Source organism: Mastacembelus armatus, chromosome 22, assembly GCF_900324485.2.
Source record: "Mastacembelus armatus chromosome 22, fMasArm1.2, whole genome shotgun sequence".
NCBI lineage: Eukaryota > Metazoa > Chordata > Actinopteri > Synbranchiformes > Mastacembelidae > Mastacembelus > Mastacembelus armatus.
The window spans coordinates 16,984,480-17,004,723 of NC_046654.1; the positions used below are offsets into that span (position 1 = coordinate 16,984,480).

The following is a 20,244-nucleotide window of genomic DNA, read 5'->3' on the forward strand; positions in this document are numbered from 1 at the left end:
TCTTGTCTGTCATCTCCTCTCACCTGCCAATCTCAAGCTTGTCTTACCTTTCATCTCTTTCTCCAGCACCTGTTTATTTGACTGTCTGACTGTCTGTAGCTCCCTACTCCTACAGAGACAATCTTTTCTCACTGCTCATCATGCAAGACTGCCTCTGGAGCTGGGAGGAGAGCATGTGAGTGTGTTTACATTGGCATATAGTGTACACAGCATCAAACTGAGAAGCAGCATCAAACCGAAGTGTGTCAGACACAGCTTGAACGGCAACACACAGGGGCAACATGGACATGTTTTCATCTGACATGTGGTTAAATGAAATAAACAATTTGTCGCACAGTAGACAGGAAAAAATAACATCCTTCGTCTTACAAACATAGAGACGAATTTAGAAGAAAAAAGACGTTGCACCATTGATCAGTTGAATGCACTCAAAGGTTTTACTGCTGCAGCATTACTTGGTCTGGTATGACCAGTAATGTACTGTTTGCTAATGATGGAAATCTTTTTCTGAGGTTTTATCACAAAAATAAAACAAAGTTAAGTATGAACTGAGTCAGTTCACTCACTAATGCCTGTTACACAATCTTGTATCATTACTACTATTCTATAATGTGCTATTATTCTGAGATTGAAGGTTCTGGTAGGACTCAAACTCATCAAAACGTAATCAGGAACGCCAGGTGCACAGAAATACCTACTTCTCTTGATACTTGTAGTACATTTTCTTGATATTTTTGTACTTTTACTTACAGCGCACTGAAACTGAATACTTTCTGAATGCACTGTAAGTAGTATTTTATAAGCATGAGTATTACTTGTAATAAAATAGGCCATTATTAGTAGTACATTATTAAATTGATATTTTTACTTAAGTGGAGGTTCTGAATACTTCTTCCACCCCTATCAAATGGTATGTTAATAACAAAATCATTTCAATTATTGCTGAAAATGGCTCATTGGTACTTAAATTATTACCACTTTTAGTGGCAAAAAGAGCCAACTGCAGATGAAACGGTAGCAGTTTAAGCAGTCATTCATCCTGGGGAGATAAGTAACCCTGCCAGATGGAAGACAATGCATGAAGATGTAATTAATCACTGTGTTCCTGCTGGGTCAAAAAGAAAGAAAAAAAAAAAACTGCAGTTTTTTGCGTTTAGTGTTAAAAAAGGGTCGAGTAAGACATTGGCTCTGAGGCTCTAACTCATTTAAACGAGGCTGTGAAGTGTCTGAATCGTCCTACACATCGATTTCTCATCATTCCACCTCAGACGTGCTTTGACCATTTGTGCGTTGTTAAAGATTCTTGCTTTGTGATTCAACTCTTTGTCCTCATTAGCTGGATTCAGACCTGAGCCTGTTTCGTTCAACATGGCTTAATTCCCACATCGCTAATGGAACAAGTGGGTGCCTACTATTTGAAGTCCGTTTCTGCACTAAATGTGCTGGCAGTGAGATCGGAGTGACAGAGAGAGCCAGAGGACACACTTAACGACCCCCTCAAGCGAGTTTATGACCTTTTAGTGATAAGAGGCTTGTCTTAGTGCCCAACAAATTTATGAGTGGAAAGAAAAAGTGCTTTCTAATATTACCTGGCTTCTGTTTTTCATCCACTACATCTCTACATTAAAGACACCATACGCACTGAAGAGGGTTTGTATGTTAATTAATACAAATCTCATGTGAACTATTTGAATACTTATCTGCCCACCTGAAGTGATAATTAAGCCCATGAGATAATTACAGCAGTGATCTAAATTCAAGCTGCAACCAGGCTCACTGGTTAACAGTTTCCTATTGGGGTCAGGTTTTGACCCCTATACAAGAACATAAGGAATTGCTTTAAAAAAGCCATGTTAATGACACAGAACTGCAGTGCTGCATGTCTCAAGTTCATACTCCTCAATTCATCTTCCATGTCTAATAGAATAAGACCATTAGTATGTCAGTCAAGGCAAAAAATTACATCTTTCTCACCATTTAGTTCTTGATTACTTCCCATTTCCTTCCTTGCAGTCATCTCCCCTGCACATCACTTTCTTCATTATTAGTTATTCACATCGGCCCTGTATTCTCCTAAAAATGTTGCCCGTTGATCCTGACCCCCGATCTGTTCTTCACAGACATACTTACTCTTTTGATGGTCCTGCGCTGTTTAAAAAAAAAAAAAACATTCCCCCTTTTTATTCAAATGAGAGTGCCTGTGGTGAGGGCCAGGGTGCGGCTCAATAGGCAAATCTCAACTATCTCTTCCCAGCTGCATGTGTCAGACACTGTCCTGGAGAAATTACACTGAGCTCAGAAGCCCAGTGTCTTGCTTTTTCCAGCAATGCCAAGGCTGTGGGGTGCATGGTGAAAATTGATCATTACGCTTGGGTTGGTGGCAGGGACCGCAGCGCCCCGCCTTTGGCTTACAAGTTTCTGGCATCCACAGGGATGAACCAGATGGTAGGCACCTGGGGCAGCGAGGTCTGAAGCGGAACAGGCATGGCATGCACTTAAAGGGAGCAGCAAAATCTTTCAAAGTGTCACATCTCACCAACTGGCTCACATTAATGCTGGATAAATGATGTTATGTGCCCCTTTCTTGGCAATGTTTGCAATTATGCTAATGATAATAATATTGGGGAGATTTTCAGGGCATTTCAGTTTTAGATTTCACATTTTTTTGCAATGAGATATTCATTCACAGAATATCACCAGTGTACACCAGTAATTGATTTTCATGAGCGATTGTGCTGTGCTTTTAACTGCCTTGAGCTGTTTGTGTGCTGCTTCACTTACCGTTAACCGTTCTTCTTCTGTACAGGATGAATGGAAACTCAATACATATTTGGAAGCTTTTCTGTTTTCACTCTGCTTGACCAAACACAGCCTTCGTGTGGGGCAAGAGACCAAAACCTCTCTGCATGGACATGTCTTTCTTTAATACAGAAGCATGGGGTCACGAAGCCAATACAATCTATCTCTAATGGTTTCCTCCTCTTTGATGGCCTTGATGTTTAATCAGAGTAAGAGCTGTGTCTTGACTTGCTTCTGCTGGCATCCATTAATTTGGCCTCTACTTTTCATTTGTTTGTCCCCCCCCCCCTTTACTGCCTTAACAGCCAGCTGGCATTCATAACCGGCCTGATTGAGTCCTGTTCAATACAAAAACTGCAACTGGGTTGAAGACAAATGAATCACAGCCACAAGTGGTCAATGCCTACATTCAAAGATCCAAACACACAAGCAGATTTCACTGGAGTCCCAGCTGCATTGTTACCACTACGATTCTGCTCTTTCTACTTTTATTAATTATAATTAGAATTGTTAATTATAATCATTTTAAACTTAGCATTGGTATGCATAATTACAGTATATTTGTTTAACTTCAGTGTTTGCCGTCTTGTCCATCATTCACTGCAGATGAAGTGAGGGAAATTCTTACTCACAGGCCATGACACAATAACGTCATAAACTGGACATTAGATTGGCTGTACTACCCCAAATGACCAACTTGATCATATCCCAATAGAAGGTACAACAGCAAATGTAACATGAATCAAAAAATTGCTTGTACTAATATAACAGATCTAAAGGGAGGTGGATCAGTCTTGAGTGAGCAGGTCAGCCAAAGACACAGAAATTATTTAGTTTTAAATTCTAAACTGCTACAGGCAGTGTGGTCTAAGCAATAAAAAATATGCACTGACATTTGTGTAGTAGGAGCGATGAACCGAAGGAGGAAATGAGAAGGAGTCAATGACAAATGAGCAGCCACACAAAATTGAGGTGTGTGGATGATTTCATTTGTGTTCTCAAAGTATAGTTTTGGTGAACATGATGGGAAATAAAATTTTGGGTTTGTATTCCCAGAGCTCATCCAGAAGACTGATACCTCTCTGGTGCCTGTGCACTAAATATGAAGCTAAAGCTATCAGGAGATTACCTTAGCTTAGCATAAAGACAGGAGGCAGGGGGAAGCACTGAGCCTGGGTCTGTCTGGGAGTTATGTACCACAAAATTGCAGTATTTTGTGGCAAACAGAATTTTCACAGTCAGGAAACCAGCAGGGAAATGGTGCTGAGAAGTGATTAATAAACTCCTGTTGTTCTTCCAGAGCTGGTTTACACCGTACTGCTCCCTCTATGTGCCATTTGTACATTTCTGCTTGTGTGCAGATTAAACAAACAATATAAAGTGTGTTAATTGGTAAACTTTCAAAATGTCAGCAGGTGGATTTTTGAACTCTGAAGACAGCCAAGCTAAACTCTGTGCTTGAATACAGTTAATCGAGTTAGGTATTAACCATTTCAGCTGATTTTCAGATTGGAAAAAAATTTTCAACCTTTTCTGTAATGAAATTTCCTGGTTGTAGTAAAGTTTTATATACGCCCTGAAGATATCAGACCAGTAAATGATGGAGAGAAGCAGTAGTCAGTAGTGTTGATGTCTAAATTATACCTGAGGTAGCGTGTGTTGAGACTGTCTGTCCCAAAAAAAGTAACCTGTGTAGCCAGCTTTTTGCAGCCCACTGATATGTTTTATTGCTAGGCGCCCTCTAGTGCAAAACTGCACAAGTTTCCATTAAAAAGATTCAAATATATCCCGAAATGAGTTCTCCAGACCTCACACACTGAATGTCCATCTCTGAATTTAAAACAAGGCCTTTACCCAAAGATTAGCACACACGCACAGACGCACACATACATTTTGTAATACTGCAATTAAATGTGAACTATTTTTCATCTTCAACCCTTTTTAGTTGCAAATCTGTTTTCTCTGTCAAAAGCTTAATTAGCACTCCGCAGTAAATATTGCATAGCTAAATGAGGATGGCTCCTAATCAGTGACTAAAGTGTCTGGGGCAAAAGGGAAAGTTGTTAGACTGCGTTTCATGATATGTCAAGTCAAAAAGCTGTCAGCCTCTACTTGCTGAGGAAAAACACTGCTTTTTCCCCTAGGTCATTAGCTCTGGCTAGTCTTCCCTCCATGCTGGCCTTTTGTAACTGGGCCAGTGCCCTGACCACATGAGCGCTGCTCTGGGACCATGTCAAAGCCGTCACAGTACATAGAGCCATGCCATCAGTTCCAAGGCTGAGTCACAGGAGCTAGTCCATTACGTGACTTGTCATTGCTGTGGGAAAATGGACCCATTCACTCATGTCATTTTACGACGCCCCCTGGTATTTTGGCTTGGAGAAGAAGAGATGTGAGAACTATACAGATGCCAACGTATAAAACAACATCTCTCACGTCCCATTTTATCCCTCTGTGATACACTAGAGCTTGATCCATGTCACATTACAGTTGCAAGATCTACAAGTTAGAATGATAAAAGAGAAACACAAATGACTGTGTCCAAGTTCACTTTGTAACTCTTACATAATCTGTCCTAAAGCGTGTTTCTTTTTTGCCGAGCCAGCCTCAAGGCAGCTGCATTCACCATCTTTCCTGTGATAGTGCAGTAGCCAAGCATTTTTATAATGAAATGCCTGTAAGGTGACAGATAAGGCCCCTCTCATACTTGTCAGTCAGCCGCTTTGCCCCATGAAAACTTGAAGCCTGAATCCAGAATACATGACAGTTGAGTCAGGCTTTTCTTTAGAAAGGCAGGCGAGAATGAAAGATTGAATCTTACATTTCTCAAAGTGCTCGTGTCACCACAGTGCGATTACATATTACCCTATTCACTAACCCTGACACCCACTCACCACAAGTGTCTGACATCACTTCATGATGCATTTAACATTAGCATTCGCACAGTTTTCTTCCGATGACTGTAAAGAAAAAAATAAAAATAAAAATAAGGGCACCTAATTTGATGCATCTGACCCCTTTTTCTTAGCATTTGCTTATACAAGATGTTACCTAACTGCGTATGTGGCTGTGTAACTAAAAAGAAACTCACACATCAAATCTCTGGATCTGGATAATCACTGCTGGTCTAATTTAGAGGTGCACACAACCAAAAGCCATACAGCGGACATAATTAGTCTGACAAACCAATGCAAGCTCCACTCATGATTTACTGTGGTACCTTACTGATGGGCCTCCATGCAGAGCCTGTGCAGCTGTAAAGCTTCAGAAATGATTGCTTGTATCATGGCAAATTCCTTTTGCCAGTATGTTTCTCCAGAGAATTAGCAGGTCAGCAAAACCTTCCTGTATATGTAAAGTAAAACTGTAGTGCAATCGACAGAAGTACCATCCAGTGTATGAAGCATTTCCCTTGCCTGACCTAACTGCCAGCAGCACTGCTTTGTTTTATGTGACTCCATGTTCATTTTCTGCTTAGTGGCACAAGAACAATCACCCAGGTCACGCTGCAGTGGTAGTACATGGAGAAAAGTTATGCATTTGTGGAAAAAGGGGACGCGTGTGGTGTTAAGGTGCTGAGTCCAGGACCATGGCTTCATTTTAAGCATAGCAAGGTCAACATGATGGCAGGTGGCACTTTTTTCCCATGTTGCACTGCTGATGTGGCTGCGAGCTGCCAGCTACAGCTCGCTGTTCCAGCAAGATCAGAGAGAGGAGGACGAGGCATTGTGCATGTTGCACCCTAAAAGTGAAGGTACAGTACATTGAAGCACACATATGCAGAATGGTCCCTTAAGCATATACATATCACCAACGCAAACATGGACAGGCATGTTCACAAACACAGCTTAAATGATCACAAAATCATCATGATAAATGGAGATGCTGTATCTGAGTTACACCATGAGCTTAGTATACAATTGATTTGCATAAAGTCAGGATGCATGAATAGAGCAGGACTCTGAGACTCTGAGTGAAGGTCAGGGTCCCTCAGGTAACAAAATCCTCCTGACAAGCTATTATATAGAGAAGGCAAATGGGGAAGGAAAGTGGATTAAAACGAGCTTGCCAAAGGTCCTTGAATGTCCAGCTGAAACCAATCAGCTAGAGGCTACAATACTGAAGGTAAACAGAGATGTGTGCAAAATGAAAAGTGCACTTTGAGGGAAAATAATACTGAACCCACAGCCAAGTGTCAGATAATTACTAATTAGTCTAATTCCAAGGAAAAAAGAAAAATAGCTAAAATTGATTTGAAATCAGAAAATACTTGAGCCATTTACAAACATGCCTGTTTGGTATTGAAAAAAGTTCAAGGGTAAACATTTTCAAGTCTATTTTTATACAATGTTTGCATGCTACATGTAAATTAATAAAAAAACATATAGCTCCGAACAGACCTATGCTGTTACCGCACTGTAAGAAATAAAGGACAAAATATCCTGTGCAAAAACACACTCTCAAGTAACCAAAGCTAAGTTTTCAGCAATCTGAGGTAGACACATTTACTCTTTTCAGTACAAAATTCTTTTGTTATATTTCCCCACTCTTTCTATTCTGAGCCATGGTGGAGGCGTCTGTCCTGTAAGGTGCCTTGCTCGAACAAAACAAGTTCAAATCATCCTTACTTTGGCCATCACATGTTGGATCTTATTGGACCTGGCCCATTATCATTTGTTTCTCCATCATAGTTATGGCTCAGTAGGTCCTGGCTCACATACTAGGAGATTCAAGAAGCCACCGCAACTGACAGAAACTTTACTGCTCCTTTGTTTTACACACCAAAACAATTTGGTTCGTTTACACACTAAAGAAACTCAGCTTCATTTAACAAAAGCTCAAGGCTTAGGCTAAAACTGTCATTGACGTACAAAATCAATCAATCGCTCATCAGTCAATGAATCAGTCAATCAATCAATCAATGACCCAAATGCATACATAAAATAGAAACATGAATAAAAACATACAACACATGGCAAACAACATTAAAAAACATGGACAGGCTGTTTAAGTCTGTTCACAACACAGAGTGTCAAAGCTCTCCTGGGCACTGTAGGCCAAACTAAATTAAAAGCTCTTTAATTGAGACTTTAAAATCAATCCTGAAGCATACTGGAAGCCAGTGAAGAGATGATAGAACGAGGGTAATATGTTCACTATAGTTAAGAAGCAGGCTGATCTTGGCGAACTGGAGACATGACAGCAAAAACTCCAATGTGGAGTGTGTTAAAATAATCCTGCACAAAGCATGGATTACCTTCTGAAGATCATCATATAAAAAAGGAAGGACTTAACCTTAGTCAGTGAATGCAACTGAATTAAGCTCTTTGTTTGTCAAAACACACTGGAATTGAACATTACTCACCTGTGAGAAAGACCAGTGTGAAATCATCCATCCAACCCAGTGTGCTCCTAATTTCTCTCTTCCTTGGGTTGTGCAATAATTACTACAGATACTAGACGTGCACCTGTGTATCACAGGTGCACGTCTATCGATGAGGAGATCTCCTCTGACCCATATGCAGGGCCCTGATACCAATTGACCATCGAGTGGTGCGATAACACTCAGACTGGCTGTTGACACCCCATGACCTTACCTTGTAACAAAGCCTCTCTGTTTTTTTTTTTTTTCTCTTTCTTCTTTGTAATCTCAAGGCAGTAGCACTGCTACATAATCAGGGTTATGTTGTCATGATTGACATAATTACTTTAGAGGGATGTTAAACAGAAAACAATTGTTTTAACAGGCTGACAAACAATTCTCATGACTAATACACTGATTGTGATTTGTAAAATTGTTAGAACTTTGAAAAACAAAAAAACTTCAACTCATTCATCTTTAAGTTTGCACCAACTAATACGATATGGCTAGATAGCAGGTTTGCTTGCATGTAACCATACAAGCAAAGCCGAGCAAAAAATGATTGAGCAGAAGTTTAGCCTTCATCAAACATTTTTTTTTTTTTTCAGTGCACATCTCTCTGCTCCAGCTAAGAAGATAAGCTGTCTCAAGGCATTCATGAGTTCAAAACAGCAGCAGCACCGCTTGGTATTCACTTCCAGTGATCTCAGCAGCTGAACAAGTTGCACTTCCATCCCTTGAGCCAGTCCAGGCCACTGAGCATGCTCATGTTCTGATAAACCACAAACAGCGTCTCTCATGGCACTGCTGCTCTGCCTCTTCTCCTTCATCTGTCTGTGCACGCCCTTCCCAATACACACACATACATGCGCATGCTACAGAAATGATAGGGGTGTTACAGGGCAGAATCAACATGCCAGCCCCCAATTGGAAAACTGAATGGAATGGGTGGAGATGCAGCGCTATGGGAGTCTCAAGGGAAAAGTGGGTTCAGTGAGAAAGTGCTCTTCTTTGCCCTTTCATGGCGAATCATATCCCATTAAGTGGGTTTTGTCCTGTGATGAGGATGCTGCTGGCGCTCCTCAACAATCCCATTACAGATCATAATGGGAGTTGGGGATGTGGCCTGACAGCACTCAGGCTGCTCCTCTAAGTCAGGCTTTGTATGTACTATAAGGGGACTGCACCACAGTGGTTAATGTTTCTTTTTATATATTTTTTTTTAAACTCCAGGTAAACTCTCGGTTACCATCTACTCCTTAATGTTCAGTGGTTAGTGTCACAGGATTTGATTCAGCTCTAATGTGAGTCTGGCTTAAGATTTGTGAAAACCAAGTACAATCTGACAACAGAAAAAAGCTTAGTGATAGTGCTTCACTGGACTGGAATTACCATAGGTGTGTTACATTATCTTCTTTCCTGAGTTTTGTACTGCCACCTCAAGACAGCTGTCTCAATATCCGAAGGAATAAAATAAGATGCTTAAAAGTCTTCTCCAAAAACATCTTCAGAAATGCAACACTCTATTTTTATGCATCACTCATTAGAGCTACACTAATCAATATTTTTATGGAATACTGCATTAAGTTGTAAAAGGGGTTACTCGTAGCGATGGATGCCGACAAAATTACCAGCCAACTCTGCAGTTTTATGGAGCCTTTATCCAGTATTGGATCATTGTTCTGGTTTTCTGGCCCACAAACTCTACTCTCATTAACCTTGTTTCAAGCTGAGTCTGTTTTTACACAATAAATAAATAAATAAAATTCTGATAATCCCACTGTACACTAATCACCAAACTGTGGACAAATTTAGTGACTAGCTGGTGAACATAGTGGAGCATTTAGCAACTATTTAAAGCCAAATGTTTCCCACAGGAGTTTGTGGTGACCAAAACACAATGAGAAGGAGAGTGACTATTGGACTTTCATTCACTGGGTAACCAGAAATACAATTCAAATGACCAAATGTTTGCTTGTTTAGTTTGGCCCACAAGAGAATGAATGAGTGAATTAATGCACCTTTATGGTCCAAGAAAACTATCTTGTGCGTTATCTAGCAGCAGTTCGATATCTGTTCAACATCAAACAACCATGGCTGACAAGTTAAGTTTAAGTCATTTTAGGTGAATTTTCTAATGTATAAGAATAAGAGATACATATGCCTGAGGCTTCACATACAGTATATTTCACTTATATAGTGCTGTGCAAAAGTTTTAGGCACTTTAGATGTTTTTGATTCGTATCTCACAACACCATCAGGTGTCTGATTGATCCCAGATTCATAGTGTATCCAACTGTGCATTACAACAAACCCATAAAGAAACCACTAGAGTTCATGAAGAACAATTTTCAGTACCAGGAGTCCTGCAGCAGATGGTCTGACCCCCACAGAGCCCTGATCTGGGCAGTGTGGAGTCAGTCTGGGATCAAATGAAGAGACAGAAACACTGTGACAGCGTGAATCTAGAGAAGAACTGCAGCAGCTTCTCAAAGGTTGCTGCAAAGTACCAGGAGAAGCTGTGTGCAGGTCAAACCTGAGAGAACTGCTGCTGGTTCTGATACTGAACTGATTAGATTTAGGTTTGGTTCCCTATACTGCACTTTGGATGAAATTAACTGATAAATGATAAACTAGTTATGTCATTTATGTTGAAAGCATCACCTGTGTGTTTTAGTGCCTAAAACTTTTGCACTGTACTGTATTTGCAAAGCCTTGTGTTATACTGCTTTAATTTCATATATAAATTTAGAATCTGATCACTGTTAAAAGTCTGTTTACTCCTGTCTCCTGCTCTCATTCACTTTCTTGCCTTCGTTTCTTCATTGCATCCAAATTTTTACTGGCAGGAAACCAGTGAGTTAAGAGAGGAAACAAGTAGGAAACACAGATGGATACACATACCTATCATTTAGAGTGGACCTTGGCCTGTATGATAAAAATATGCAAGTCATACACTCGTGGAATTTAAGATAATCGAAAGTCAGAAAGTGTCATACATGCATGACAGTGGTCCAGAAATCATCTTGGTGTGTAGACAATAGGATCTATTAACTGTTTTTCCTTCTAGTGTGAAGTATACACACTCACACAAGCAGTGTGTATCATATGTCTTTTAGTCAAACATAGTACTAAGGTTGATTATTTTTAATTAGAAATAAATCACTATTGATTTTGGAACAAACAGATGAAACAATAATTGCATTTGCAAAATAAGTATGTACAGGTATTTTATAATACATAGCCTGAACATACTTAACTTTTTTTGTCTGGGCCAGATAGGATTTAATTAAATTCCATGGTGTTTCTATCGTTTTCTATGTGTGTTGTATAGATTTGTATTTTGCTTTATAGTCCACTATGTTTTGGAGCCCTTTGTAAACACAGAAGGGGAAACATGCTCTTAGTTTGCTCGATAAAAAGACAAAACATGCTTACGCAGGTAGAAAAGAGGTAATTTGGGCCTGTGCTGGCCTCATGGCATTTAAAATTGGCAAACACATACAAACTACATACAGTAGTGTACAGTGTGTAGCTTCAGAAAAATACAACCACTCATTTTTGTCCATTATTTACTACACTTATAATGGAAGTGGAACATCTCAGGTTGAGAGCTCCTCATTCAGATCATGTGCAGTATGCATCTCACACGTAGCTCTGAGCTAAACTCCTGCACCGTGGCCTCGTATAAGCATCACCATTAATCAAAGAGGCAGCTTGCATTTTTTTTAGAAGAACAAGCAAGTGGCATAAATAAGTAAAACATCAACGGAAAGAAGGCAAAGAGGGACAGTGCTGAATTAGAAGTGAAAAGGAAATCACAGCCAAGTCACCTTGAGTCCAACTAATTTACAAAACAGTGACACAAGCATTAACTACAATGGGGGTGATTAATATCCTGAAAGGCATTAACTGCTGTTGTCAAGGTGTTTAACTAGAGCTCCGGATTTGGCAAGTGTCACATTTTCCTATTTTATTTTAAATATGCCCGACTACAGAATGCTAACAGCTTGCCTTTTTGGGCAACACTTGCACTCCCAGAGTTCCTGACATGGAGCCAGCTAATGTGGGGGCCACTGCCCAGGGCGAACATATCACTAGCTCATGTGCCAAATAAATGATTTCTTCACTTCCTTTAAGTCAAGAAAAATCAGGGGTCTTATTATGCTAACAGCAGAACTGTGCAATGTGACATTCATAAATGAATTTGTGCAAGTTCAAGGGGCATCTCATTAAAATGCATTATTTTTCAACCATCTACACTGAGCATGGCATAAAAATGCTTTTTCTTGGGCCAATCAGAATAGGAAGTGCTATGTGGGTCTATGGGGTGTGTATGGTGGCAATCATTTCATTTCACTGTACCCAGCTCAGTCAAGCAGCAGTGATTTCTGAGCCCTGAAAATAGCAAAAAGCTTCAAGGTGTATATATGTCTCATTATTCACATTTGTAAAGAGGAATGAATCAATGAGCTAGTGCTGATGAAAAATCTTACACTCACCACTGCTACACAAGTGCAGTACTGATTCACAGACTGACACAGACAGTGCTTTTCTGCCTTTTCATTCTAAATTCCTTGCTGTCTGGTCTCAACATTGTATCTACATATGCTGCGCCATGAAATCAAGCCCAGTGAACAGAGCACAAAGACACGTGCACTTGATCATGCTCAGTGTAACTTGTAGTATCGATCAGTTTGTCGAGGCCTCACAGGTCAGCCAGAGTGTCACAACATGCCACTGACTTCTGGAGTGAATTGATCATACAAAAGCATAAATAATCAAGTGGCATGTCATTCTGACTTCCTACCGATTTTCCTATTAGCAGCTGATTGATACAAGCTTTAAATGTCAGGAGTCTCATTGATTGCCATGGGTCCATGCTCATGTCATGTCACGTTTCCCGTGGCTCTGCTACCTCCTACCTGGACAGATTAAATTAAAGGTCAGCTGGTGAGCTGTGTCACCTAGCTGCATTTAGGCTGTATTCCTACCAAAGTGTTTACACAAACATTGCAATGTTTACTAGTCCTGCACAGTTCATTTAAGAACAATAATACTCCAATATCACCACAAAAGAATGCCTGAACTCTTCTCAAGAACTGAGAAACTCTGAATTCACACTTTTGGTTTGGGCATATGACAGAAAAGGCTGAAAGGATTAGCATGCCAAATAAAGCCTCAAGGTTAGATAAAAGTAGGACGACAATTATGCTCATTATTTTTATTGTTCATTATCTAGGCTGCACTTGCATATCAGATACACAATTTAATCCTGGCTGAGCTCACGTTGAGTGAGATGAAGAGTCCTCTTGGGTCACCAGTCTGTCACCGGCCTAACACATATAAGACAACCTGCATGACATCAATCCACAGACATATTCCCACTTCACTTGACCTGCTTGTTGAAGTGTTGTGTGAGGGGACAGTGCAAATCACTCAAATACCATCACTCTATTAGTCTATTTTTAAAACAAACCAAAACATAAGTACAGCAGCTATTGGGTATTTTCCATTACCAGTTAATCTAATTTCTTGTTAGCAAAATTACTGTTTTACCCATAAGATGTCAGAAACTAATGAAACCCCCTATTCCAATGCCCTATAAGCCAATGTAATGTTTTAAAACCTTAAATGTAATTTTTTGTCTGAAAACAGCCCAGAGATGCTAAGTTCCATATCATGTATAATATAAATGACATAAGATAGGATAAACTTTATTCATCTCCAGAGGGAAATTCAGGAATGCCACATACCCTCACATTTTAGAAGCTGAAACAAGAAAATATTTGGCATAGATTGAAAAGGAAATTAATTGTTTGATGAACATAATAGTTATGACATGTTAATAATGATTTCAGCTTGTTTATTAAGTCTGCCTGTCATTGGTGGTCTTTATTTTGAATTTTGGTTGTTTCAGGTAATATAAGAGCCTCTAATTCAAAGCCATCTCCATATATTTTTCAGTGATGTGAAAACAAACAAAATGAATACAACAAAAAACAAGAACATTATGTTTAGTTAATCAATACAATGATACAAAAGATATTAGCAGTTCAAACTGATGATGAATAATCACAACATAACTTGTGGCTCTGTCTATGTATTCTTATGTAAAGGTCCCCACAAATATGCTGTGTGAACATCAAAAACCAACATACAATAAAAAGCAAGGAAACAATCCTTTCTGCAATGCTGTGGATCAAAACCAAGGCATTCCTTACTGTTGCACCACTGGTAAAACTACTCAGTCTTTTCTTGGGGCTAATAATGCTAACTACTTTGTCAGGAGATGAAGAAAAAGCATTTGGGATGAAGAAAATTAAAAGTGTATTCATCTTTCAAGGAGAAACCTCTTTCAAAAGGGCCACAAGCAACACTGGGTAAACAACCTACCGAGCGTGAAATCTAACTTTATAAATTTCCAGTTGACTTTCTTTATGATTCAGAAAAACATGCAATATTTCCCCAATAGCTTTAGCTTACGAACACTAAGATTCTGTTTCAAGCCTCTCAAAGGAAACAGCAGACATGGGGCGTTCAACAGAAAACCATACGAATGCCTGTTTGCATTTGGGGCTGAAGGGCAGACATGAGGGAAAAACCCTAATGTTCACAATTGATCCTTTCAAGTATGGTAATAACAGTCTTTTCCTTCAGGGCTACAATCAGATCCTCCTAGTTGTCTTTATGAAGACACTCTTTGCTAATGGTGCACTGACAAACATCATAAAGAGCACAGCAGCAGGTATGTGCAGGTTAATGAAGCAGGGGTGCCCATTTCCTTCAACTTCCAACACTGAGATCATTTCATGATTCTCCTACACAACCTATTTATGGCACCACGTGGTGGACATAACAGCGGTTAATAAAGTAGAGGTCAACTCTTTATCACACCTGCCCAGCGCTGTTTTTCCCTCTCCTACACTGTAACTCAGAGAAAACATTTCTCATTAATGGACTCCCCTATAGGGCCCATAGGGTAAGTAAATGTACTGTGCAGAGTTTAATACCTTGATTCCTGTAGGCACGCTTGCCTGATCGTCAAATTATTCTGGGTGCCATGGCGGGTATTTATTTCATGCTAATAGCCAACATCTTACCGGAGGCTGGAAAAACAAGTGTAGCATGCATATTACACAAAAAAATGCCAAACACCAGCCAATCAGGGGTTTAAAAAAGCTGATAGAGCGAGACAATACACATTGCAACCTTGACTGGAGTCATTTTGTATGGAGGAGTGTATGACACTCACAGAAGGAAGTACATATTATAGAAATGAAGAAGAATGAAGGGATGACAGGTACGTTTGTGTGTGTGAGAGGTGTTTAATGTGTGTGTTTGACTTTGCATCAAGAGTGTGTAAACACAGTCGTGCCCTGTAGAAACTTATAATGTAATAACCTGCCTAGGATAATAACAGCGACTCTGCAAACAGGCAGCATAATAATCCAGTAGGGTGCAGTGGCATACAGTGTGCAGCTTACAGAGTCAGTGGAGTCCAGCTGTGATGTGTGGATACCAAGTGTAGACCTCTGCCATTTGGTATGCATGACAGTTTTGCAACATAAAAATAAAATTCCAATTGTTATTTTGAATTGACCTATAGTCGCTCACTGTCATGCTAGGACAGGTCTGTCTGTCACAGGTAAATGAATACAGACAGACAAACATTCACACTCAAACTGACACCTATATCCAATTATACAGGCGCCAATCACCTGACATTTTCAGTATGTTGAGCTGTTGTGTGAAGTGACAGAGTTAATCAGTGGTACATCATGTCAAAAAGTCATTAAATGCTGTGGTTTCAGCATGGCTGATTATCATAAGTGCTTCCAAGTGAATGGATATTCCTGCATCTCCAGGTTTCCATGCTCCAAGGCTCCTTCGGGGAGTGTCTTTGCTCCTGTAAGCAGCACACTTCCTTAATGATTAATGACTTGATCAATTTCTGGGTTATGTGAGAATGAAGGATGAAGGAGATACAAACTAAGGGACATGATCATGTAATAAATGGCAGCCTAATAATTCCAGTAAGAGGTGCTCTTGTCATACTTCTTTCACAACAACATGTCTTACTAAGTTGTAATAATATATTACTACTGTTTGCTTTATAATATACTAGAGCTGATGTTTCAAAGTTTGATTATTGAAAGAGATGTTATTATTTTTTTTCCATTTTACATACATGTTCTTTTGTGATGGATGTGTGACAAAAAAGGGTTTCTGGGAAAAAACACATCTTACATGCTCTACGGGGGACGATGTGTTTAGCATGGTGGTATACGTGATGGTTAGCATGGTCACCTCATGGCAAGAAGGTGTTGGGTTTGGACCTGCCTGTTGAACTGGGTCCTTTCTGTGAGAAGTTTACATGTTCTCCACGGGCCTGTGTGGGTTCTCTCTCACCCCAGCTTCCTCGCACAGTCCAAACACGTGCAGGTTAGGTTGACTGGTGACTCTAAATTGCCCGTGGGAGTGAATGTGTGTGTGAGTGTTTGTCTGTCTCTATGTGCCAGCCCTGTGATAGACTGGCAGTCCATCCAGTGTGTACCTCGTCTCTCACCCAGTGCCAGCTGGGATTGGCTCCAACCCCCTGTGACCCTCTAAAGCAGAGTGGGTATGCATAATGAAAGGACAGATCGCCTACTGGTTTCCCACCTGCAAACATCCCCAGCTGTGCTGGTTGCAATGCATGCAACTAGCTTTGTGAGAGGTAGAGGACTTTTGTCTTTATGGTTACAATACTAACACCACTGTTAAGGTTAGGGATTGAGTGTAACTGTTTGCAGGAAAATAAGAAAATACAAAGCAAACAACAATGTCCTATATGAACATCCAATGTTTTGCTGAACCCTATGCTACTACCATCATCTCTTCACTCTGTGGACATGAGACTATTCCTCTTTTGGTGATGATGTCACATGAAATTCAACATGTGTCATTGGCTGTAATGACAAAGGAGTGCTCTAAAAAAACATTTCTATCTTTCCTGCATGAACCATGATAACTTCCCATGTGGGCTTACCACCTACACCATACTAGCTACGTTGTTGGATTGCATGCTAGGAGCTGCTGAGATGGTCCACTCAGATACATCTCTGCCACTCTTTAAGGTGCATCAACCATGTTTGTGTGTGCATCTTAGCATAATCATACACAGTTGGAACATACTGAAGCATAACCTGTCAATACAACACATGTAAAGGTATTATTTTTATTAAAAGAATGCAACCACAATAATAATATAGGAACCAGATCATAATGATGAAACAACTGATATATGCAGTTTGAGTCTGCATCTCTGTGTGTATTTACGTGAATGTGCGCACACGCCTGCAGGGGCTCCCTGCCTAATTCCAACCACCATGTGCCTTGTCTTTGTCTGAGAGGTTCTGGTGCATTTTTCTGGGCCAGCCTCCCTCATCAAAGTGATTAAGCAATTACACTGATGTGCCGATGCTCAGAAGAACGAGGGAAGGACCCTCGAGTATTGAGTGCTAAACCTTTCTTGGAGATAACAGCTTAATTTGTGCCTAATCAAAATAAAGCCCCTTCTCTTAAATCTCCAACCTCTCTTCAGCACACTGGCTTGGGGAACTGCGAAGGTATCATTTAGGAGAAACCAAAGGACTCAAGGCAGCCTTAGTCCTTTTTCTAACTTAAATATCATTGGTTTCTGTAATGCACTGGGCTAGGCATATTATGAGGCCTTTCTATCCCCAAATTAAATAATTAACATCTAAGAACCAATAACAATAAAGATACAGCATATACCCAGCATTGAACTCAGCTGGAAATAAATCACTTTGAGAATTAAATCAAGTTCATCTCCGGTGCTTCTGTGACCATCAATAATGAAACAGGAGTCAGTACAGTCCCCTGGATCAGTGCAACAGATGTAAATGCATGGATTCCTGAGTGTTATTTTCCTCTTTTACGCACATATCTTAGTCATCATTTTCCCATTAGGTCATTACAAATAGCAGGTCTCCCACCATTTCTTCACCTGCTTATTTTACCATCCACAATTAATCACAGTACAACCGAAATGACAACTGAGCAACATAAATTAGGTCTGCCGATGCGCGCGTGTGGGTGCCTGTGGGGGAAATAACATGAGAAGAGGTGAGAGGGAAACAGAGTGAGGGGAGGGGAGCGAGGGAGGAACTCACCACGGGAGAATATTTGGAGAAAGAGGCGGGGGTCTGCAGCACGAATGGCCGTGGTGTACCGATCCTCGATCCCGGGGACTTGAGCCTTTTTCTCAGGCATAAGCCGGACCCTAAGTCGCCCCCCCTCTGCGCCGAGCCACCACTCCAGGATAGTTGTGAGGTCCATTTCCAGGGTGGATACCGAGGCCTCCTCATATACAGACAGCCCCCCACATCCTGTCCTGACTATATCCTCTCCTATTTCCACCACTACTTGGTTTGATTTCCTGCTGGCTTTCGTCAAGCCTAATTTCAGAACTTTGGACAGCGGCCGCTTGTAAAAGAAGGGGAGCTGTCCGTCGGCAGACGTGTTCCTCAGTGATGAGTCTGTAACAGACTTGGGGTCCACAAAAGTAGATATGGTTTTCTGCAAAGGTATGCAATTCATTTTCAAGTTTGCACGCACCGTATAACATCCACTGAAAGTCTGACAGTCGCCGTTCAGGGGTCTCTTAATGAACTCCGCAAGGTAATAGCGCAACAGAGAAGGGACAGCAAAATCCACAGCCAAGGTTTTCCTCTTGTGCCGGGACTTTATGGTTTGGTTCAAGTCTCTTTTGCCCCCGGTTTCCCCACTGCTGCCGCCGCCGCCGCCGCCGCTGCTGTTGATGTTGCTGAAGCCGGCGGTGGGGAGAGCCATCCCCGCTGTAGTCTTTGACAAGGCGCACTGCAGCCCAGCGAAAAATGCCGCAGAAGAAATAAACAAAAACAATATCCTGACGTTCATGGTTAAATAACTGGAGTCTTTTGTTCAGGAGAAGCACCCTCTAATCTGACCGCTCACGTCTTCCTCTCTGCTCTTGTCATATACGCAGCGCAAAAAAACCACAAGGTGCGAATCGATGATCCTGCGGGTCCTGAGCCTCTTCTACAGTGCGCACTCGTAAGACGAAGGGAACTGGGTTTTACATGTGTTTGCTAGTGAGTGTTGCTGTCCTCCCTTCTTCATACAGAAAAAAGTGCCATTTCTCCTATTTGTCCCCCCCACACACACACAGACACACAAGCGCGCGCACCTTCAAGACAATGCCTTTTATTGCCGGTGTGAACCCAGCGAGCCACTCTCCGGGACGCTGATTGATATGCCGGTCGGGTCCGCTCTCGTGGCTTTCAAAGACTCCCTGTCTCTTGGCACAGTTGTGACGGCGGTACAAGTGGTCTCTCTGTCAGCGGCGGGATGCAGCGTCGCTCTCTCCTCACACAACTAAATCACGAATTCACAGCGAGTTTGGAGAAGCCGAGTGTTCATTAAAGTTTAAAATATCATCGCATCTTTCGGTCTTGGCTAATTGAAGAGCCCGTTTGCAGCCACTCAGGTTAATTATCTGCTGAGGATGTCGGTGCTCATTTTTGGTGAGAACCGGCAGTTCAGTCGCCTCTGTCATGCCAGCACATGCGGTAAAGTCATTCACACATCCATCTGACGTCAATATAAGCCGTTTTTTCCCTGAACGCGACTCCCTTGAGAGAAAAAGCCCTCAGCAGTCAGCGCGCAAACCTCCGCCGTTAGGAGCGTCTTATGCGCCCTCAGCGCAGCCGTACAGGTGCCTGTATCTTCAGTGAAATTAGAAATGTCAGGAGGTACAGCGATACAGCTCCACAGTTTGTCTCTCGTGATTTTTCAATGAATCACCAAGCCTTTGTGTGTCCGGAAATTGGATCGGATTAGTCGCACTCTCCCGGTTGTGTGCAAATCAAATAGTTTCTGAGGGAGGCCATTTGGGTTGGAGCCCATTTGGCTGTGTTACATCTTATGTGCAGAGGCCAACATGCCCTTAAAACATCAGGGAGATGTCTTGCCATCTTGTCAGTTCATTTCCCACACAGTCTGCTTCCGTAACTAGCTATCAATGTCTGGGTCATGAG

General features: G+C 41.1%; 1 protein-coding gene across 1 annotated transcript in view; it reads right to left on the reverse strand.

Annotated features, from left to right (window-relative positions):
* The window catches only part of alk (ALK receptor tyrosine kinase), a 319,654-nt gene extending 300,549 nt beyond the window's left edge, over positions 1 to 19,105 (reverse strand). The window contains exon 1 of the mRNA XM_026301074.1: positions 18,340 to 19,105. Coding sequence (XP_026156859.1) covers positions 18,340 to 19,105 — 766 coding nt within the window. The remainder of the gene's footprint in view (positions 1 to 18,339) is intronic.
* Between the last annotated feature and the right edge of the window lie 1,139 nt (positions 19,106 to 20,244).